Source organism: Leptopilina boulardi, unplaced genomic scaffold, assembly GCF_019393585.1.
Source record: "Leptopilina boulardi isolate dan_hultmark-lab unplaced genomic scaffold, ZJU_Lbou_2.1 LbouV2_273, whole genome shotgun sequence".
Lineage (NCBI taxonomy): Eukaryota > Metazoa > Arthropoda > Insecta > Hymenoptera > Figitidae > Leptopilina > Leptopilina boulardi.
This window is the reverse complement of record NW_026137833.1, coordinates 847507-872377: the sequence shown is the minus strand read 5'-3', so window position 1 is coordinate 872377 and position 24871 is coordinate 847507. Positions and strand designations below refer to the sequence as shown.

Sequence of the window (24871 nt, the reverse complement as noted above, 5' to 3'; positions counted from 1 at the left end):
AGAGGGTGAGTTTACAGCATCCTAATGTTGGAAGGTGAAAAAATATTTAATTATATCCATAAAAAAACTTGTCCGCCCTTTTTTTTTCTTTATTATTTTCCCTCGCCCTTTCTCTTAATTTCCAATAATAATTATTTTATTGTAATAATTATTTTTTTATCAAGTGGAAATATTTTTTTTTTTTAAATAATTTTGAATGGCATTTTTTAGAAAGAACTATATGAAAATACTATTGACATGCAAGAGATAAATAATGTTACTTTTAAAAATTTTTTTTTTTGTATTTACATTCAGATTCATGAATTTGGATTTCTATTGGGATGCTCCCTAAGATCGCATTAAAAAGCGTAGAGGGCTTTTTTTTCTTGTGTGTGTATCAAGGAGGAGAGAATTTTCTGTCTAAGCAACATCTGCTTCTTGGTAGCCATTCTTATTCGTAGTTTCCTTGCGCAACATATATATATATATATATATGTATATATAACAAAGCGACCCACCTTGGAGGTTTACGGGGGAGGTATCCCGGGGTTTTCTCCCGTGCATTCGCCGCCTGTCAACCGACTTACGATTTTATTAGGGCCTTACGTCATTCGATTATGTTTCTGGCTCCGATTCCAAGGAAATCCGGCGACATTATATATATATATATATGTATACTTATAAATATATTCCAAAAGCATCCCATTCACTTATCCTTCGAAATTTACGCTCGCACGCGTTAAAATCATCCCTCATATCCGAGGGAATTATATATATATTTTTTTTCTTAAATTGATTCGTTAAGGTTTATAATAACTTTAGGAGCACAATTTTTCAAATTTTATTAACGAAAACACACCATTTGGGGATAAAAGTATTTTCCTTCTTTTACGGTTTGTGACAAATTTTATGTGCCTGATTACCGGGAGGATTTTAATAGAAAGATTCTCCGCGGAAGAGATTTTTGGAGATTCCCTTGGTATTCCAATAATTTTTCTCAAAAGTTCTGTTTCTGTTTCCGTAGTGTAAAAAATAAAGGAAATTATTATAATTCCGCCGGAATGGAAATCCTACTGATTTTCTGTTAGAATTTCTAATTTCCATACAATTACGGAATTTCCGCTACGAAAATGGAACCTTGCAAATTCGTTGAATTCGAACGGAAAATTTGCGTTAAAAAAGGTAATTGAATATTCCTTTGCAATTCTGTTGATAATTACCATTAAAATTTTGTTTCTTTTTTCCATATGGAAGTCGAAATATTTCCTATGAGATTTCATTGCAAAATCATTCCAATTATTTCCGCTTTTAATTACCACCGAAATTTTGTTTCCTTTTCCATACTATATAATCGAAACGATTATCTCCTTAAAGATTCCTTTGGAATTCATGTTTTTTTAAAATCGTATAATTTGTAAACGTATTTTAAGTATATTAATTAATGCGTATTGTATTTTTGTTTCAGAATCAATCTGCGCTATGAAGAAGACAATATATCTTGTATCACAGAGTTAACTTGAAGTTATTAAATTGATACCATAATGCATATCAAAAATTCTTAAGATGCGTTTTGATCCGCATGGGATCAATTTGATATAGCTTGATTTTAATAGGGCAACTAAAAAGAAATTATAATATAATCGATCACGTATTACAATTTTCTTCAAAAACATAATTTCCATAACGAATTTTTTCAAGGATTATTAAAACAAACGATCACTTACATAATTCTCATTAATTAATTTTCTCAATCGAAATTAATTCCTAAACATAAAAATCGCAAATTATATACACATAAAGAATAATTACACTTCCTCGATTATATAATATTTGTAGGAATTTTGTTTGGGGCGAATTTTGAAAGGTAGAAAACTATTGTGCTGATTGTGCAGATAGAATGGATCAGGAGAGGATACTATATATATATATATAGGAGGATGTATCGAAGGGTTGGGAGAGAGAGAGAGCAAGGGGATCAGAGCCAATAGAATAACAGTGTCTCCACGTATGTTTTGAGCCGTAGGCAAGGGTGAGAAGGGGTGGACTGGTTTTAGAACGGCGTGTGGGGTGAGCATAAAACCGTTAGGTTGGTCGCGTGCCGTCAGAGGCACGTGGCCACTCTTCTTCTAACCAGCACATATATACACACTCGTACCTGATGCCATAGGATGCCTCTCCATCCTATATGTACTCTCTCTCCCTCTCCTCTCTCAAATGTGTACCTCGTTTAAGTTAAACTAAAACCCTTTATCCCACCATTTCTTGTTCATTCTCCTGTGTGTCAACTCTTTCCCAGTTAAAATTTAGGTGGGGGGAATTTTAAATCTTTATACCCACACACCCTAAATTCCCCCCTCCCTCTTCAAATGAAACCGCGACTTTACAAAATGGCGTCTCCTATAATATATTCCTTTATTTTCATCAAATGGGATTAAAGATAGTAAAAAGCAAAAAATACAATAGCGGTTTTTATTTAGCACCGGATTATATAATAATATGTGGACTTAAGGAAATATATACACCGAATAGTAAAAGGCATTTCTTTAAGGAAAAAGCGCAGCTGTTTTATATATATGGAAAATATTTTCAAAGTGATTTCAAAATATTTGTTAATATAAAAGATATGTTATAGAAAAATTGAAACCCAGATTGACATCTTTTAGATATATATATATATATATGGAAAATCTTCCATATGGAATTCTCGGCAGATGCGACTAATTTTAAACAACAGTTAGATTTTTTTAAAATGGTATAGAAACAGTTAGAGGAGCACTTAATCGATTCTATTTTTCATGAAACTTATACCCCGTAAATATAGAAACGAGTGGATGAGAGCATCAGCGCGTGCCAACAAAATGTTGACCTAACGGGCGCCACGAGATCAGACCAGATGTGTCTAATTCGAAGGTGCAACTTTTATTTATAAGAAAAGGTGTAGTTGGTAATTTTTGAAAGCTATCAAATTCACTGATGAGGAGGGGGACCATGCTGATTTATGATATTTATCAGCTGGTACCCGGAGAGTTTATATTATCAGAACAGAACGTAAAAAAATACTTTCTCTTAATTTAATTAATTCTGTTTTTTTTAAATCTAATTAGGAACGTATTTTAAGTATATAGTAATTAATGTATTGTATTTTTGTTTCAGGATCAATAGGATAAGAAGAAGACAATCACAGTTAATAATTTGAAGTTATCAAATTGATACCAAAATGCATATCAAATTCGTTTTGATCCGCATGGGATAAATTTGATATCTTCCTTTTAATAGAGCAACTAAAAAGAAATTATAATATAATCGATCACGTATTACGATTAATATTCTTCGAGGAATCGAACTAAAATACACAAAAATAGAAGTGTTAACATAATTAATAAAACAAAAAAAGAAATTATAATATAATTGATCACGTATTACGATTAATTCATCGAGGAATCACTGCAAATTAATAACTACCCAAAAATAGAAGTGTTAGCATAATTATCCAGTATTTAAATTTTAAACTTACTTTATACAAAAATTTCCTCGAGGAAATGGAATTTTGCGATCTCTCTGCGGTTATTATTTTTAGCGCTGCAGGGCATCAAAATTTTGCTTCGAAAAAGATGGGATAGTGTCAAATTGGTGCAGAAGGTCTTCCTACAGCAGAAGCTTCCGATAAGGAAATGAAGCTATGCATATAAAGAAGGGCGTTACCGCGAGGGAGTTATTCTCACACACATATTCTGGCACTCTCAGGACCGATTTGGCACTGTAACATACACACATACACACACCCTCGTTTAGTTGGCATTGATGTATGACGTTGTGGTCCAGCCGCGCGTTGACCATGAGTCGAATGCTAAAATCCTCGTTTTCGACACATATTGCCACATTAATTTTACATAAATCCGACAAACATATTGCAAGAAAATATCATATCCCTTTCGATTAAGTTATCAACGAGATTTTCCAAACAAAATTCCCAATTTGTAATCGATTCCCAAAGGAATTGTTAATTCACCTAAAATTAATTTACTTACAAAATTAATTATTTCGACCCATTTGTAAAGATTCCCCGGAAAGTGCCCCCTGGAGGTTCTATTAGAATTCCGCCGGAACTTCCAACGTAATTCCATCGGAATTCCATCGGAGTTCCAAAGAATTTCCGATGGGATTCCGATTGATTTTTTCAAAAATTTTAGAGTCCTAATTCCGTCGGAACTCCATTGGAATTCCCTCGGAAATTCTTTGGAATTCCGACTAAATTACGTTGGAAGTTTCGGCGGAATTCTGATAGAACCTCCAGGGGGCACTTTCCGGGGAATCTTTCCAAGTGGGGATAATAATTGTCAGATTCGATTCCTATAATAATCGCAGAATTGTAGGGATTTGGTTACATACGAAAATTAGTAATTTCGGTATTAATTTTCATATTCTGATGATTCCTGATCATCAGGGAATTTGGTTACATATGAAAATTAGTTATTTCGGTAATAATTTTTAGATTCGATTCCTAATAGTCAAAACTGTAGGGATTTGGATGAAAATTAGTTATTTCGTTAATAATTTCCAGATTCGGATGATTTGCATCATCATCTATATGAATTTTGATTCTCGAATTTAGTTTCCTGATTTTGATGATAAAAGATCATAATAATGGAATTCTAGAGATTTGTCATATGTTCCTCTCGTATTATATATATATAAATAGAAGAGTTTTCTTTGAAAATTTCCCTCTGCTTTCGCGTTGGGCAGTTAAAAGCTGTAGGCGAACGTTTTTGGGGAGATTATTTGAATATCCCATATTTAAGATTCGTCCGGCGTACTTCAGGGGCAGTGATTGTTAGCTTGATATTCCGGTCACGTGGCCAGCACGTCATACACGTCAAACCACCCCCGTATAGAATGTTGGGGACCTTTTAAAAAAAAACCTCCAAGGCCCGAGGGCTCTGCGAACACTTTTACATTCTATTTTCACGCTATACTGACCTCGATTTATGCGACTTTATTTCCTATAACTATGTATCACCCGCATAGTTATTGGTAAAAGCTGCCCGCACGTGGTTATACCTAATAATTTTATTCTTTCATCACGAAATTAACAATCGCAATTGGCAAATTAAAATTCCGAATCAAATTGATCAAAATTAGGATATTGATATAAAGAAACTTTTAAATTAACAGTACGGCTTTGTTTGGTAGATTTTTTATTCAAAAATTGTTGGAAATGCTAGGGAATAGTGTTGCAATACGGATATAATTATTTATACCTATTGCTGACAGAAAAACATATTTTTAGGAAGCTATTTAGGTTTTTTTTAGAATGAGGTTGCTGTTTTATGCGTGTCACCGCCCCCACTGGTGTTTTCACGGGACAACGAGCACCCCTGGGGGGTTTTTTTTTGCGTTTCTTGTGCGATCAAGAAACCAGTTGTCAAAGAGTGGGAACCGAGTTAAATAACGCTACATTACCACCCTCCATATACGATACAAGGGTTGTCCGAGTGTGAAATACCCTCGAGCTTATCAAGCTCCCGCAGAGCTTTTTTTATTATATACTCCCCCCATGGCTGACGATGAACGAAATCGCGATAGAACCACCATATTGTGGTCAATATCATATATACATATATATATATTAAAAAATAGTTTCAGCTCTCTTAAATTTCATTATTTCGCTTAAAAATTCAATAAATATAATTTTAATTACAGATGAGTCAGTAGTTATTTTGCAATCTTCATTAAAATAAATATAATGATAATTATAAATGTCTTTTTATATCATCATCCTGTTGTTAATTCAAGGCTATTATTAATTTTATATTAAAAAAATTTGTAGATATACTATTCCCTTACTCTTCTCGACTTATACCGGTTCTTCGAGTTCATTATATGAAAAATTATTGGATAATTAAGCCATCGACGCCCATCAAAGAGGTTTGGTTAATGAATTTAATTATTCCCTCGATCTGTATTGTGTGCGGTTTTTTTTTTTTTTTTGAAAAAAAAAGTTCTTTTTTTCTATTGGACTCGTTTTTGCTAAACGACGTTTTTACGTGTGTCCTTTTGAAACGATTACCACTGTCTAGACTGAAAGAAAAAAGATGTATACTGTATACTCTTGGAGTTCTCGCGAAATGTCAATTATATGCCAGTCACCAGAAACTGACTCCCTCTCTATGGGCTTTTAGTGTCTTTCATTCTTTCGTCCCTCTAATATAGTGTCTTTCAGCGTATTTTTTCGAAAACCCCTCAAGGCATGACTATAATAATTCTCTCTCTATATTCCATTTCCTCTATTTTGTATACGTTTTTTTTTTCAAGAACTGATTTTCAAAATCATGTATTTTTAAAGACATAAAAAAAAAGATGAAAATATTTTAGAAATCTAATAACATTTGGCAAAAAATTCTTTTTTTAATTTTAAGATATAGTAAATATATCGCGTGCATGTTCTCAACAACTTAATTTTCTGATAATACAAAAGTATAGAGGTTTATCTCTTGTTTAGTGTTTTTGGTTTTTTTCTTCTAATTTAGGAATAAATAACTTCAATTGCGAGAGTTCTGGACAAAAAAATATTGAACAGTATATGCTACCCATCTTTCCTTTTCTCCGCAATGCTTTCTTTCCCACCGTATTTATTCTCACACACATATATATATATCTATATACATTGAGACTCTTTTTGACGCACAACGTTGGCTTAATGGCTGACGAGGGTATCGGATTTCTGCAGAAGCGTAAATCGTAAAAGATCTTCAGGGAAAGGAAAAAACCCCACCCTCTCTCTTTCTTACCTTTTTATTTCCCTTTACCCCCCACCATCAATGCTACTTCTAACGCCTTGGAACCCCTTCTTTTTGCCCCTTAAAAAAAAAAAATTCTCTTGCTATCCTGCGTGTACCACTTATATAATTCCTTCTTCTTTGGGTACCTTTTTGGGTAATATACCAATGCCTCTTATATATATATACCCTTTTGTAACATGAAGACGTGACGAAATAAATTGCTGTGAAATATATATTTCTATAATGTATAAGTAAAAAAATCTTCTGCTCTTACCCCGCCCCCTCTTCCTTTTTTTTCTCTTTTTATTTTAACATTAAAAGGAAAATTTAGTTTTCTTTATTTAGTATAATATGTAATAATTATTCCCATGGAGAAAAAGTAAATTGACCGCTAATTTTCGATTCGAATATAAATAAAGATGCCGCGAAGATCGTTTAAAAATTTCTTTCAGGATAATTTTGACTAACTTGAAGTTTGTCGTTTATTCAATTTAATAACAAAACTTAAAATAAATTGCAACAAAAATGAGTCCACATTCTTTTCGTAACCTCTTGTTGTAACCACTTAAATTTAGAATCTGATTGCCCCCCCCCCCTCCGCAAATAAAAAAAATCAAAAAAATTGAACAGTTTTCCCTGTACTGAAACGTTTCTTTTTTTTAGCAACACTGTGTGGATATAGCTTTTTTTTACTATATATATAGCAAAAACTCCTATACACTGAATGAAATGAAGGGAATGAAAAATGAAAATCATTGCCCATAAAATAGAAAAATCAGAGTGTGAAGGTTGTCCCCTTTTGAAAAAGACGAATAGAGGGAAAAAAAATTGAGAATCTTGCCACTCATCAGCCTGTTGCAATACACATATATATATATAGTATACATATCCCTTTGCTCTCTTGTACGCATATACCAGTTTCGAAATATATATATAGAGAATATAAAAAAACGCGTTGGAGGGTTCCACCCCTCGACTTTCATACACCCTCATGAAGTCGCGTGCTGGTAGATAACGGGGTGCTAATTGATTATAATAAACAGGAAGGAAGTAGTTTAAGAGGGGGGTAAAGAGGGGGGTGTGTATAAAAGTGGTCGATCTTATTGAGGGTTAGAAAATAATTCCAAGAGAGTCTAAACCGTTATTTCCGGTTTTAATGATTATGACGTGTGTATGCGCTCTAAAATCAGTTTCATTTTTCGCCTTTCACCCCCTTTTATCCGCATCATAAAATTTTATACTTTTAAAGGGAATTTATTATATTAATCAAATACCACTTTTTTTCTAAATCAATTTCTAAGAAAAAATATTTACCTGAAACAGCGATTTACTATAGAATAGCGAAAAATTTAACTGATGAAACAAGTAAAAATTTTTCTTAGTGAAACGTTTAGCTATATCTTTTTGACGCACATAAAGGTATTAATTTAATTCTAAAATTTTGATCATATTATATGATACAAGTAAAACGTCTAAAATGTGACACCTTTTTCAAGTGATGAGTTTTTTTTGGAAAAATAGTTTTAAAAAACTGCGAAGAGCAAATAGAATTTAATTTTATATCAGACAGAGAAAAAAAATAAGAAGAGTGCGGGGGTAAATATGGATAAGTCCACACGTCGCCGACAGCGAAGTAGGCATTCGACAATTTATCGTTTTCATTTGCTCGCGTCCATATTTATTGCGTCGTTACGAACAATATGGCGCCTATTAAGCGATATATACGAGCCCTAACATCGTAGAATGAAATTAATCTCGCGCACGCGTGATATAATAAGCTTAATACATATTGATTATTATTTAATTATTGTATAAAAACGTTGCGTGGGATATACTAAATATATATCAAACCTCCATATATATATATATATATATATATATATATATATATATATATATATATATATATATATATATATATATATATATATATATATATATATATATATATATATATATATATATATATATATATATAGGTATATATATATATATATAGGTATATATTTATTGGTAGTCAATTGGCTTGCCCACTGTTATCGTCTTCTATATATATATATATATATATATATATATACATTGCTCGTTAATTAATGAATGTCACTGAAAATTAAAGAGCCCTCATACATACCCTACAATATATATATATATAAGATTAGTTATCGACGCCAGTTTGATTATTCCATTATCTTCTGCATTTACAAAATTTATTTATATTGATTTATCGTTCCCTTCAACATTTAATTAAAATGATTGCACATCTTTCCCTTTATAGTTAAAAATTCGAATTTTCCCTCCCGGCGGGGGAAAAAATTAATTAATGGAAAATTAATCAAGAGAAAAAGAAGAGAGAGGAGACGATGAAAAAAATTGAAATTCTTCTCTCCTTCGCGCGTGAGAACCGTCACATTAATGGAATCACCAATTGCAGTGTTATTGGTTTAATTGCTAATTGCTAGTCTTGGCGCCAAGTGTGAGTGAAATGTACTAAGAAAAGAGGCAATGCCGACAATAATCAACTGATCGCATCAAAAAAGAAAGCCTTTTTTCTGCATCCTTTGTACTTTATAAAATATATATATATATATATTCTCACGCGACAGATTTTAATTGTCTTTGATGGTAATCGTTTTTGATAGCCTAATAATTATTTCCAGTAATGAAACTTGAATTTCTGTTATTCATTATAATTTTACTGTAAATCATTTTTTTTTTGCCTAATGGAGCTTTTAGTAAAGTAATTATTTTTCCGAAATGCACGAATATGATTGGTTGTCTACAATCTGAGTGTGAACTTAAAAGTTTGTCCATTTTGGAAAATACGAAGAAAAAAATTTTTTTTCAGGTGTAAATGTACCTTAAAAGCAAACGCAGGGAGTGGAAGCTAAGAATACGTAAAACAGTAGCGCCGCCCGTTACCTTGGGAGCAAACTACAGTCTCAATCGTGAGTTTCATTTCTACGTTCTTTCTATTCATCGCATAGTGTGAAATTCCTTTTAGAATCTTATTTTTAATTCAAGCAATCCTGAACAGTTTTTGTCATATCGTTATTTTATCATATATAACACGCGGAAGGATTGATTATTTAAATTGCGAAAATTAAAATTTGTTTGTTTTCTCCGCTGGAAAATCGTTTCATAACCTACATTTTTTTTCTGTATATAAAAAATCAAATTAATTCTGTTTTTTTAAATTGGCAATAGTTTTACTAATATTTGATATATTTAGTGAGGAATTTTGCTGGACATTCAAAGGAATCTTCTCGCTAATGACAATGTCATGTTTATCTCATAAAAGTGACATTAAAAGTCTCTTTGTTGTTTTTACGAGCACCCTCTTCATATCTATATACAAGTCTCTTGTGATTCTGTAAATACGTGCTAATGATAAGAAATGTCTTTATCTTTTTATCAAGAATTTTTTTTTTTTTTTTTTTTTTTGCTCTCATATCATAATAATAACGAAGGTCGGAAGTCGAGGATGCGCGCGGACATTCTGCTGCCTTGAATCGTGAGAACAAAGTGTCAGGAAGGAAAACATCTTGGAACTCTCTCTTTCTTACTAATGTGAGCGGTTTCTCGTATATATATATATATATACGGATCACTGATCTCTTTCTCTCTCTTTACTCTTTGCGCCATTCCCTTCAAAGTCAATCCGCATGTCCGACGGTTCCTTTATTCCAGGAAAGATCTACTCGTTTTCATTTCCACTTACGCGATTAGCGGCTTTATACTCTTTACATTCGCCTCCTCCTCCTCCGAACCCCATTTTATCTTGACACACTTCCAGGATGCAATTTCAAATAATCAACATAAAATTTATATATATATACATTAATTTATTATCGTCAAAAATTATTATTTGCGCTGTAAAAATATTGAACCCTTTTTACTGCATTCTTGTAAAATTTAATTTTGTAATGTAAAATTACATATTTCCTACATTACTTCGGGGAAAAAAAAATATATATATATATATATTCAGAACCTGGTAAACATTGAATAATTCTCGAGAAAAAAAAATCGTTATTCAAATGGAAATTTTTATTCCCTCAAGTTATATTGGCGATAAAAATCTGATCATAGGGAAACCGTGATCCATGAAGCAAGCAAGAGATTTGAATTTGCTTTTCCGGACACATATAAGGGACGATATATATATATATACGCGCGGTCCTTTTCAAAGAGGCGAGAAAAAACGTTTTTTTTTTTACCGAATTGAAAAGAGAGAGAAAACAAAAAATTTGAATAACAAAGTCTCTCATGAGAATCATATGGTCCTTTGCATTCCATAAACCGCTCGCACTCTCGCATTGCTCTCAATTCTACAATATAATTTTCGTCCTGAATCGCAACATTTATATAGCGCATCATGGATATAGACTTCCAAGAAACCATGACAAATATTATCCGCGCGCACAGTCTCTTTTTCTCTTTATGAAGCAACGAATTGCAAATTGCTCGGGGGGAAATGTGTTTTTATGATTCCTTTGTCCTTTTGCGCCTATATATACAAAAAAAAACCAACTTAACCAAATTAAATTTCATCTCTAAAAAAAAATGTCTTTTGTCTTTTTTTCAATTTTCTATTTAAAAAAAGTGAGAAATAATTTTCTCATTGAAATCCAATGGGGTGAAACGTGTGCAAGGAAGTGAAAAGTTAACGGATTGACGATGAGCAGCTTTTGCGGGGTATATATATATACAAGGAAATTAAGCGCGATTCTCGTTTCCGTTTCGAGAAATCTTTCTCCTCGCGCGAGAGAGTGCACAGGACGAAGGAATCCCAAGTCAAGCCTTATTGGTGAAACAGGTGTGCTGTACGTAAGTGGCATAAATAAACAAGCGATTATCGCCATACACATATACTTGCAAGGTGAACTCTCTTTCCAACATTAAATTTGCCCTGCACTTTTATCATGTGAGTCCGCCTCTATATCCATTCCAGGAAGTGAATTAATGAATGATCGTGAATAATAAAATCACTATCGTAAATCATCATCATTAAGACTCGCAAATTGAAAATATTTTTTTACCATCGCGAAAATCTTCATATGAATATATATAGACATATTTTACAAAAGAACTTGATGATTTAAAGATGTATTCGATTTTTCCAGAAAAAAAATTTTTATTTTCCCAATTAGTATAAATAATTATTTAAAATGTATTTTTTATGTTTCAGATAAGTTATACCATTACTTATTCCAAAGGAGCCGAAGAAATAAAACAAAAAAAAGAATGTTTTTGGAAATTTTTTGTATAAAATTTCCTCATACTAGATCATGAATAAAAAATCTATTCCTCATTGAAGGAACTAAAATAATACAAAAAAAAAAGTGCATTTTTCGATTATATCGAAAATGACAATATTGTGTATAGTCCAGAGTGCGGTATTTCACTAGGCAATTGTAGAATAAGAGAAATGGAGCGGGTGGTGGCGCTAGACGAAGATCGGAAGTGTGTCAAATTACAGAGGTCCGCGATATTAATGACTCCTAATGACATGCTCCCCCCACTTTTCTTGACTTGGGGGCCCCTTCCATCAACTACTGGAACAGTCCGCATGAGGCCCTCTTTTACCACCACTTTTCTTTCTCTTTCTTTTCCCCGACTTTATACAATATCGCCGTTAGCAGCTCAGTTGAGAGAGGTATAAGTCGGTAGTTCTCGCTTCTTCGATTCAGGGAATCCACATTAAAAATAAAATTACTAATTGACTCGCAGGCTAATAGCAATAAGACAAACAACGGACTAAATGCTATAAAGTAAAACACAGGTTGGCAATGACCACTTTCTGTCTCTTCTTTTATTATATTTCCTTTCTTTTTCTTTTATTTTAAAAAGAGATGAGAGAGAGTCGTTGTCTCTCTGTCTCTCATGTTTCCCCCATTTTATTTCGTTGTGCCATCAGGTTGGTAGGCAGATAAACCGAAGAACTCATTGGCAAAATGCCTTAAGTCCCTTTGGTTATACGACCGGTTCGAAGAGATTTCCAAGAGACGAGAGGCAATTTTTTTGCCTAAGATCATTCTTTCCTTTGGCATTGCCCTCTCCGACTGAAGCAGGACTCGCGGAATTTCAAATGGGTCCTCGAAACTCGGGAAAGGGTGCACCGATTTTTTTCAATAAGAACCGATGCGCATTCCTGCAATAAAATGATGCTTCTTTTGTGTGTCGCAACTGATTCGTGATTCGCTATATAAAATTGGCTTCGGTATTTTTTTTTTCTTTTTTTTTTTTGAACGAGAAACGAACTGTCAATTAATTTTTTTTATAAAGATGTTATGAGTTAATGAAAATATTTATAGAATAGATTCTTGTTCTAATTATTAGTTCATCGTTTGAGATTGTTTTGAAAGATATTAAAAATTTAAGTTGCAAACATGCGGGATATGAAGAAGTTACAGTCATATATATATATAAAGGTATATTGGAATTGTCCCTTTTTCTTTCGAGAAGACATGTACTACCCTCGTAAACTAGAATATTGGATGGGAAATATACACCGCAACGTGTACGTGTGTCAACCGTCATTTTAAGGAACAGAGACAGCATGTTTCTTTTTCAATCTATTGATAAATTTCTCGTGGAAGGAAAATTATAGGAATCAAATCATAAATTTAATTTTTTGTATTTTACTATGTTTATATTTACAATGTAGTGATTAATGAATAAATTTCGAATAGAAAATGCTTCTCAAAAGTTATACACTAAGTTATTTCTAAACATAAATTAAACAAAAATTATTTATTTACATTAAACTTTTTTAGTGTTTCATATAAGATGCAATGGAATTGTCGCGAGGATCACCAATTTTGATAGAAGTATTATTACTTATTCCAACCAAGAAGCCACACAGGAATGAAATAGAAGGAAAAAAGAGAAGTTTTTGAAATTTTGTTATTAATTATTATTTTTGTTGTTATTATTCATATTAATTTTGTTCTTCCATTAAATTTATTTTTTGTTTCAGATCAGTTACTATGGAAATGTGTTAATCGGCATTTTCGACGAAACCATTATTTATTACAACCAAGGAGTCGAAGAAATGGAAGAAAAAAAAGAATGTTTTTGGAAATTTTTTGTCAAAATTTCCTCATACTAGATCATGAATAATATTGTTCCATATTGGAAGAATTATTTTAAACAAAGTATTCTTAAAAAATGAACAGAAAAAAGAGAATTTTTGGAAATTTTGCTAAATTTCCTCATACTAGATCATGAATAATTTCACACATTATCAAAGTAGAAATGTTTTAATCAAATTTAAATTCCGTTGTTTTCAAAAAGTTCGGGGAATAGTTTTTTTCTCATCGGTGTATCACTTACATCTTTTCAATAAATATTTTATTTTCCTCTTTTTACAATTCTAAATTTAGAAAAAATCGGTCTCAATATGTTAATGTTAATTGTTTCGCCTTTTTGAAGGTATAAAAGATTTTTGTAATTTCGCGTCCTTTCGGAAATAATGTTTCTATATATATACAAAAAGCAGGTGGAAGTTTCCCACGCGTCTTCCTGGGTTGTTTTTAAAATAAAAAAAAAATCTCGTTCGTTTTTTGTCTGTGTCACGTGTTCGCAAGCGAGAGATCTCCGGTAACCCCAACAAAATTTTCGACGAGCCGCAATTGCACTTTTGGAACTGGCGCCGAATTTCTAGCCGCGAAATAAAAAAAAAAAAAATGAACCGAATACGAGAAACTCAGGCAAATTGTGGCGCGCAGAAACGGAAAGAAAGAGCAGAGCAAAGGGGGTTGAAAAGCCAGCCGTATAGCGAAACCTCGGGCGCTTTTGTAAATTGTTGCTCGATTATTATTAAGGGGCCCCGTTTCTTCGTCGTCGTCCGGTTGTGACTTTGAAAACGAAAACGTTTTTACGATCCATTGAAGGATACACCATCGGCAAGAGAGATCCAAGAAGATACATATAATGCTTTCTTTCTCCCCCCACAACAACAACAAATTTTGAGTTAAAAGGGCGGTTATAATACTTTGGCCATAGGGGTTCTTAAAAACAAATGACAAACCAGTCGAATATGAGACTCACACAATAGCAACTATATAATTGGCTTTATGACATACTTTACTTGGAAAAAAATTAGACCCCAAAAATAGCTTGCGAGTTAAATCATAAATCCTAGAATATATATTATTTTCTAAAATGAGATTTTCGTTTTTGAAAATTATAGAAAGGTTCCATTATCTTTTGAAGTAAAAAAAATTTTAATCTAGAAATTTCGTATATTACAATTATTATTATCGAGAAATATATTAACTCTAAGGAATGAAAAATGATAACGATATATGAATGAGGAAACAATTAGCGCGACGTTGTTACTATTTTTTTTCTTGGAAAACAATTTTTCCTTGGCCGAGATTCTGCACTTAAGAAATATTATTGAGCAGTTTTAAAATTGTATTTTCAAGAACATATATATATATATATATATATATATATATATATATATATATTGGAAGTAAACAATTTTTTTTTCTCTTACCTTGTATAGATTCCGGAGATGCTGGTTCCTTGTCGATTCGACCAAGCGCATCGCTCGCTGTAACAAAAAAAAAAAATTTATTTCAATTAATTTACTAAATTTTTCTATAGAATATGTTCTTTAATTTCAATTCATAATATTTGAATAGAAAAATGAATGAATTGTGTGTGAAATTCGATCCCTAAATTGAGAAAAAGAGAGAGAGAGAGAACCAAATCAATCAAGAGAGCGAGAGTGGAATTATGTTAAAACAGGACCAATCAGTGTGACACATGGTACACTCGATTGTCTAGTGAATGAAAAAAAGTTTCCCTCTGAAAAAAAGGGTCTTTCGCCGAATTTGTTGGAAAAATAGGGTACTCGATATTCAAATAATCTATTTCGGGTGGGGGATGAAGGCCCTTGGAACGAAAGTGGAAAGGAGATGGTGGTAATTCAGGGAAAAGATGACCACCATACGTCATTGGCCAACGTTAGGGGAGACCAGCTATTACCCCCTGGGGGGTCGCAACTCACTATGAAACGACTGTATTCAGATAATCTCCATAGCTCTCCTTCGTCGCCACCTCGAAAAAAAAAAAACATTTCAATACGACTTTTTTATGGGACCTACCAGTATATATTTTGATACCTCATAAAATATCATTTTTATATATAATCTTCGCAGTCGATTGTTCTTCTTTTTTTTTGACATTGATGTGGGAATTAAAAAATTGAAAAAAATATATCATTTTTATTTACAGTTGTGGTTAATAGAAGGTCAATTTATGGTCTATTATCTATTTTAATAATTTATATATAAATAAAACTTTTAATTCAATTGACCCGCAGATTAGATATATGGGATGTATTATAAAACCACAAAAAAAAAGAAGATCAATATTCGTCAAGGTTTGGAGATATTGTGGTGTATATACATTATTGTTATATACAGTCAATATTGCTGAATTGTGGGTGCAATTTTCTAATTCCTTATACAAAATACGGGTATAATATTTATAAATGAATTTGAATGCGGGACAGAATCATTAAAATTTTTTCAAATTAGCTTTATGAGACAATGAAATTAGAGGTATTCAAAACGAGATTATAGTTTGTTGTTTTTCTTTTTTTCGATGGCAATAATATTACGTGTATCTGCACGCCTTGTGCGTCGAAAATGCGGCATTGGTCACGGTGCGTCGAACCGCGAACAGTACATTAGGGCGCGTTCGCATGTACATCTGCTATTAGGTACAAAAACGATGAGGAATCGCGGAAATGGGCCAATGTGCGGCAGGTAAAGCTCATCGTGACACGCTGATAGTTGATATATCTATATCTATATATATCTATATATATATAAACGTACGTGTAGGTAAAGACCAAACCCCTCCCACTTCCGGTCCAGGATATTCCGGATGGACTCAGTGAACTTGATATAGTTAAAATTATGCATACACGCAAATTTCAAACATTAGCTTACCAGTTATGATAAGTAATTCAAATTATGCGATGCTTTATAAAGAAGCCTAGATTAAAATCTCATTAAAACCTGTTTGCCTTTTCATTCTCTCTCGACTTTTTTTTTTATACACCTCTCTTTCTTTATCTTTTTCTCTCTTAGAATGAAATATTGTTTCCACTTAAGAAATTAATATCCCACGGAGTATAACTGTCTAAATTGATTAACTTTTAATTGGCACAATTATTAGCATTTTGATAATAGAAAATTTCTCATCATTTATATTTGATCATTGTGAAGCTACTTTCTATATATATATATGCTCCGCTATGTTGAATTTTTAATATCAGTATATTATATGACATAATAATTTCTAGAAATTGAAGAACAGCCAAAGTTGTGAATTAATTATTGACACGCTCCGATTTTCCGACAACCGCGAATCGCGTGCTATATATACCCACAAAACCTTCTTAGTATTCATAAAGGTCAGTTCTTGTTGAGTGGTAAACCACAGCACGTTTTCAGAAACGTTATTTATAATATATTGAACCAAACTTATGGTCCACACGCTCAATATCGAAAACGAAGAGTCCTCAATATATATACTTGCAAAAAGTAACGTAATAATACAAAAATTTGTTTTTTCAATATAGTTACTTTTTCTATTATGACTCTCCTATATATCTTTAAAACCCATATACAAGATTTATTTGCAAAAGGGGAGTAGTTCTCTCTTGGTTTGAGTGTGAATTATTATATCAGAAAAAAATTAGCAAAGAAGAAAAAAAAATTAGCATTTTATTGATCAGATTTATATACATGTGAAAGATGAGATGGAATCTTAATCATTTTTGAATTAGAGAAACAAGCGGTAAAATTTTCCGGGACATTAAAGGCAAATAGAGTGGAGTACCCTAATTGGAAACGTTGTTTCCATTAAGACGAGTTAAAAAGCATGACGTAAACTGCGCGCGTATATACCCGGGGAATGTGGGGAACGTTCACAGGTGCACTTGCGAACATATATATATATATATATATATATACAGGTAAAATAAACGATGAACGTTGCTGGTTCATCATTATTTCATGATTACGATCTCATTTTGCCGCGGCGAATTACTCGCTGCTTATTCTTATTTTTTTTATTTCAAAAAGAAATGTAAATAAATTGAACGAGGCAAATGAAGGGCACACTATACTTTTTCATATATGAAATAATTTTTAATAAGAAAAAAATGTGTTAATAAATTTCTATTTTATATTATTTGCAATTAATCAAGATTAAACTAATTTTGTTTTAAGTTTCAGTTCATAGAGTTTGTTTATGGAAGCTGCAAAAATTCTAGTTTGGAGGCTTTATTCTTGAAAGAGAATAATATAAATAATATGTTGTCTGATAGAAGTGAAAAGTGTTGCAAGATTTTTCCGCCAGGAACGCTAGTTTCAAAAGGAACTTTTACTTTCAATAAATTGGCATAGTAAGGAGGCGTTAAAGAGAAAGAATATTTTTGGAAATTTTACTAAATTTCCTCATACTAGATCATGAATAAATTTATATGCTCCTAGTTGAAATAATTATTTCCAACAAAGTATTCTTCAGAATGGAACCGAAATAAAAGTATTTTTAAAAAATTTTGTTATTAATTATTATTAATTTTTTTATTTAATTTAAGGTATTTTTTGTTTCAGATTAGTTGCTATAGAAATGTCACCAGGATCACAAATTTCGATATAGGAGAATTATTACTTATTCCAACTAAAGGAGCCACACAGTAATGGAACAGAAGGAAAAATATTTTTGGAAATTTTTTTGTAAAATTTCCTCATACTAGATCATGAATAAATTTATACTGTTCCATATTGGAAGAATTACTTTAAACAAAGTATATTCTTAAAAAATGAACAGAAAAAAGAGAATTTTTGGAAATTTTGCTAAATTTCCTCATACTAGATCATGAATAATTTCACACTTTCCACATGAATAGTTAACTCTTTGCCGATAATATATAAATTATTTTCTTTTAATCCCATATACTAATTTTAAGTCTAAATTTAATTTTCCAAATTTTCATTAATTAAATTAATTTAGTTTACAATATTTATATTAGATCCATTTTTAAAAATTCCTAAATTAAATTCTTGAAATAAATACAAAATTAATTAATTATAATCTTTTTAGAGATAAATGAAATGATGATAATATTTTTTGTTTGTTAAATAATATATTGAGTTATCGTGGGAAAAAATAGGGACTATACATAACATTTATAAGTAAGCATAAAGTTGCGTATGCATGTAGCACTGATCGATGCAAGAATAAAGGCAATCCTGTCGATCGTGTAATATATTGTAATCATACAAGTGGATATATCCGTATGTACCGATTCTCTCTCTCTCTTTCTCTCTCCCTCTCTCTCTCTCTTTTTTTCTGGTTCCTTCTTCGGCTCACCATGAATACCAGATGAGCCTTTGGAATCTAGTTTGCGTGGCTGTGAGCCGCCCTCGCATCAATTTTTAAAAACCCACCACCCTCCCCCATATGCAACCGAATCGCCGATATGGAAACCACGTTTCTTCTACGAGGCGGGTTATACTGTTGAATGTCTACGACTGTATGAATAATAATAAAATAGTGTTCTGCAATTTAGATTTTCTCATGACCATCGACGCGAATCTACCGTTTCATCTTGTTAAAAACAAAACTTCCTCTGGTCCATCGCAAACATCAATATTAATAAATTAATATTAAATTTATTTTTACTACTCTTCTATTTATAATATTATCATCTATTTCTCTAAGTATAGTTGATATTAGATTTGTGGTTATATGTCCCAATTTGTAATTTCATAGATCGGGTTCGATTCCCCTTGGAGAAGAATTTTTTTTCCATATAACTACTGTTCGGTAAGAAAAGAAAAGTAGAGAAAATTAATTACAATAAAGATACTGTATCGATTTTTATGAAAGTGGCATAAAGTTGATTGATTGTGTGGAGTTGGTGTAAGAAGCAAAAAAAAAGGAGGGAGGGTAAAAGGTATGGAAAAAGAAGAGTGGAAAACAGTTTCAATACGTGCTTGAGACTTTTTTCCAATTACAAATGGCGCCATTAAAAGGAAGAGCGAGAGTATTTTTAAAACAAGAATATTCTCTTCGACCGGCGGACATAATGAGAGAAAGAGAGGGAGAGAAGCACGGTTGGGGGTGCGATAATGGCGGCCGTTATGAAGAAATCAACCCCCGCTTTTACTTCCCATCCCCACTTTTTTATCATCCCGTTACCATAGCGACCGACTTGTCCAACGAACCCCTACCGCGGAGTGGGTGGTGAATCTCCTCTCTTATTATAAAGACTACCCCTCCCCACCCCTCACCAACCCCATCTCATCTATAAAAGGGTTGCCTCTGGCAACTTCCGTTCTATATTCACATCCTTCAATTAAAAGCCATCAAGAATATATATTATATATATATATATATCCCATTCTTATTTTTATATATATTATTTCACTCAATTTCTCTTGAATTTACTAGATAAAAACGTATTTATATAATTTAATTATTTTTCAATTATTGAAATTATTATTTTTCATTGAAAAATTATTTTTTAATAAAAATAGAAAAGAGGTTTTTTTATATCAATTTTTTTTTTTATTTAAAATAAAAGTGTGGAAAAATAAAAACGATTGCAATTAGTGTCTGCGCGCGTACAATAGAAGACACACGCGCTTTCAACATGATTGATCGCGATCATTATCGACTTTATATTACTAATCGCTCGCAAAATGCCTTATACGAACGGGAAAAACTGATAGATTCCGAAATAATTGTTGTCCATAGGGCGGTACGTCGTCCATCCTTATATATTATACAGATGGTGAATCTTTCAAATTTGTGATGGGGGATAAAGTGAGTATATATAAGAGTTGTATACAACACAGCATCAGTCAATTCTTAAAAAGCAGAAAAAAGGGCGCAAAATTACTATTAGAGAAAAAAAAAATTGTCCGAATGAACGAAAAATCATTGAGAATTGATGAGAAGTCCCTCTCTGAATGTTATATATATACGAAAGGGTGGAAACTCGAAAAAAAACGTGTTTCGCGAGGGATCAACCCCTTTTTATTGGTCTATTCTAACACCCTCGTATAGTGGACAAATTTGCAACCCCCGTTCTTATAATTATTGGTGCTCCTATTTCACGCAAAATGAAGATTTGCAATTCATAAATATTTTTATATTAAAGGGGGGCCGAAAAAAAAAATCCACAAATTTTGAATTTAATATTCTTTGAATCATTTGTTAACTAGAAGAAAATTTTTTTTTTTTTAGTCATTTTAATTGAGACGCAAGGAAAAATCTATACAGGATATTTCCAAATAAATTGCCCACCTTATAAAAGTTCATAATATTTTTTTTAGTTCGCCAAATTGGTCGAGAAAATTTTTAATTGGCGTTAGTTAATTATCGAATTGAATTTCTCGGGGATCTGAGTAGTTTCCAACGATTTTATACCGCGCGGGTTCGTTAAGTCACCGTGAAACTCTGCAGGCCTGGAGGCTCCATAAAGTACATAAAGGAGGCAAGAGAGAGAGAGAGAGAAAGAGTACCAAGAGTGGTCAAAGTAGAAAAAAGGGAGAGTAAAGGCACGTTGCACACTATCCGATTTGTGTCGGACGACAAAAAGTCGGACGATTTTTTGTCGGACGAACGAGCTTTACACACTGTCCGATTTTTGTCGTACGACATTTGATCATCCTACGAAAACTTCAGGTATGCGAAGGAATTCTTTAAGGTATGATTTCAGTCGCACGTTAGCCAGAGTACTGTGTGCAGCAAAGTATTATTATAATTTGATATTTGCTTTTAAAAAATGAATATTAAAAATATAGTTGTCACAGCTTGTCTGCTACGTCGTAAAAATCGGAAACTACCTGAATCTATGAGCCTAATGATATTTTAATTATGGAGTTAACAAACATATCTTTTCTGAAAGCTGTTCAGTATCAGAGAGTATTTTACCCCTATGGTTTAGAAAAAAAAATTTAAATTATATATTGTTTAAAAAATTACTTTGTTTACACAAATTGTTATAAACAAATAAGAAACTTCAAATTTTTCTAATAGAGTCACGTAGAATTGGAAAAACTACCTGATTATATAAACATCGGACGAAAAATTGTCGGATAGTGTGCAAGCATCTATTGCTTTTCATAAGAGACTGCTTTGACGACATCATCCGACAGTCGGACGTTGTAGTCGATTCTTCCGGCAGCACAACGACATTTTGTCGGTCAGATTTTAAATCGGAAAGTGTGCAAAGCCCTATTTACTTCTTCAGTCCACTGAAAATTTTTTGTCGTCCGATTTTTTGCCGTCCGACACAAATCGGATAGTGTGCAACGAGCCTAAGAGTTAGAGAGAACGAGCCATTAACGGTGCAAATACAGAAAATAGGGTTGCTTTTAGAAAAAAAATCCAAGCGACGGGAATCGAACCTTGATCGAAATATCATAAATCGAGTGTGTTGACCACGGACCTAAAATATAATTTAAAAAAAAAGAAAAAGATTGCGATAATTCCGCAAACAAATGAGTAGGTAAGAGACAATTTTCTCTGATAGGATCACTTGTTAGTTGAAGTAAATTACGTAATTATTAAATTAATATCCCAGGAGAGAGGCGCAATTAAGAAAAAGTGATGAGTGAATTAAAAAATTTGAAATTAATGGATTGGCAGTAAGCGAGAGTTTTTGCACACATGATAAAGGTATAAATATGAAATATTCATTGGATGCAAATTTTGGGGGGCGTGTGCTTTGAATCGAGGGGGAAAAAGGGAGTAATAACTGATATTCACTTTAATTGGCACAATAGCTGTATTACCGCGCGCGAGAGTGGTCTTTTGTAAAAGCATGCGCTCCAATGTATATATAACCCCCCAAACGTCCTGACAATTAAACTTGATATGCGAGAGATCCTGTCAGAGACCCCGCGTATATACTACAACCGCTGCTCCTCATAATTACGCTGTAATTAGAGAAGTTTGTCGGCAATTAACTTGGTGAATATCATCGTGTGTCTTGTCGTGTATATATATATAGAGCCATTCCGTACTTTTGATCCCGTTGCCCGATTCGGATTACTAGAGGCACGAATTTCCCTTTAGAGAGCGAATATAATCAGCGCAATTTGATTGTTAAATACATATAGCGTCATTTGCATAACGCTCTCACGCCATTTAGATGTGACAAACACACTGCTAATTTGATAATATTAGACAAAATCGTTTATATCTTGTTAGGAAAATTTACATCTCTATTTTTTTTTTAAATAAATAGATATGAGATAATTTATAGTGAATTATCAGATTAATAGATCTATTATTTTGTTTCAGATCAGTTGCTATGAAAATGTCGTCAGGATTACCAATTTTGATATAGAAGCATTATTATCCAAGGAGCCACATGAATGGAAAAGAAGGAAAAATATTTTTGGAAATTTTGTAAAATTTCCTCATACTAGATCATGAATAAATTTACACTGTTCCTTATTGGAAAAACTATTAGAAACAAAGTTTTCATAGTGGAAAACAAAAAGAGAATTTTCGGAAATTTTGTTTTTAATTATTATATTATCTTTGTTATTATTAATAGTAATTTTGTTTTTCTATTAAATCTATTTTTATGTTTCAGATCAGTTACTATATATATATATGGAAATGTCGCATTTATCAATAATTTCGATGAAACCATATTATAGTATATATATACTTATTCAAACCAAGGAGCCTCACAGGAAATGGAACAGAAGGAAAAAATAGAAGTTTTTGAAATTTTGTTATTTATTATTATTATTATTTTTGTTATTATTCATATTAATTTTGTTTTTCCATTAAATTTATTTTTTTTCAGATCAGTTACTATCTAGCATTTTCAATGAAACCATTATTTATTCCAACCAAGGAGCCGAAGAAATGGAACAAAAAAAAAAGAATGTTTTTAGAAATTTTTTGTAAAATTTCCTCATACTAGATTATGAATAAATTTATACTGTTCCTTGTTAAAAGAACTACATTAAACAAAGTATATTCTTTAAAATTGAACGCAGAAAAAAGAGAATTTTTGGAAATTTTGCTAAATTTCCTCATACTAGATCATGAATAATTTCACACTTTCCACTGGAGTATTTAACTCTCTGCGAAGTGTATAAAACAAAAAAATTAGCTTTAGATTAAATTACTAAAACTTAATCAAAGTAGAAAGGTTTTAATCAAATTTAAATTCCGTTGTTTTCGAAAAATTCGGGTAATATTATTAATAGTTTTTTTTTTTTAACCGAATGTAACCGGTTTATAATTTTATTATTTTTCCTCTTTTTACGATTCTTTAGGAGAAAATCGGTCTCAATAAGTTAATGTTAATTGTTCCGCTTATTAGCTATATTATATTAACCCAATTGGTTTATTAGGAAAATTTACATCTCAATTTTTTTACACGTAAAATACAATTCACAAGAGTTTGTTAATTACAAATAATTTTGTTTTGCAATTGTGTATTTCCGTCAATTATTTTTTCCCTCGTTAATTGAACTATCAGCCAAAAATGTCCAGAACGAACTTCCATCATCATCTCCCTTAAAATCGATAAAAGAGATGGAATATCGTTGGTATCTTTATTCCTTCTCTTTCTCAAATAATTTCCGACAAGAAGAAGAAGAAGAAGTTTCTAATGACGGGAAATCTAATATATATCGTCCGCGCTTTTCTCTCTCGCTGCCGTCTGGGCAGCTTTTCTTGTAATTAAGTTATAACTAAGGGTGGTCGAGGATAGGGCTTGTGGAATGGTTCAGCGGGGAGGCAAAAAACGAACAATTCAAGTTGGCGTTGCTTCTTATACAGAGAGAACGAGAAAGAGAGAAAAAAAGAGAGAGGGGGGGTATTATGAAGGGGGTGAGAGAAAGACTCAAATAGAAGGGGAGGGGGGGGAGTTCGCAAGAGTGGAAAACAATAAGGGGCTCCGCTAATCTCGACAATATATTATATCCAATGAGAGTGGTCCTGGCATCTATAGAGCAACAGAACTACTGTCGTATATAGAGGGAAGAGTATAGAAAATTCCCCGGTGTCGCGAATTGCTTAAGAAAATAAAAAGCAAAAAC

General features: G+C 32.2%; 1 protein-coding gene across 2 annotated transcripts in view; it reads right to left on the bottom strand.

The window, feature by feature from the left end:
* LOC127281571 (POU domain protein 2-like) overlaps positions 1-24871 on the bottom strand; it is a 178825-nt gene that overhangs the window by 16666 nt on the left and 137288 nt on the right. For both annotated transcript variants that reach the window (XM_051305329.1, XM_051305330.1), the window contains exon 4: positions 15265-15321. In XM_051305329.1, coding sequence (XP_051161286.1) covers positions 15265-15321 — 57 coding nt within the window. The remainder of the gene's footprint in view (positions 1-15264; positions 15322-24871) is intronic.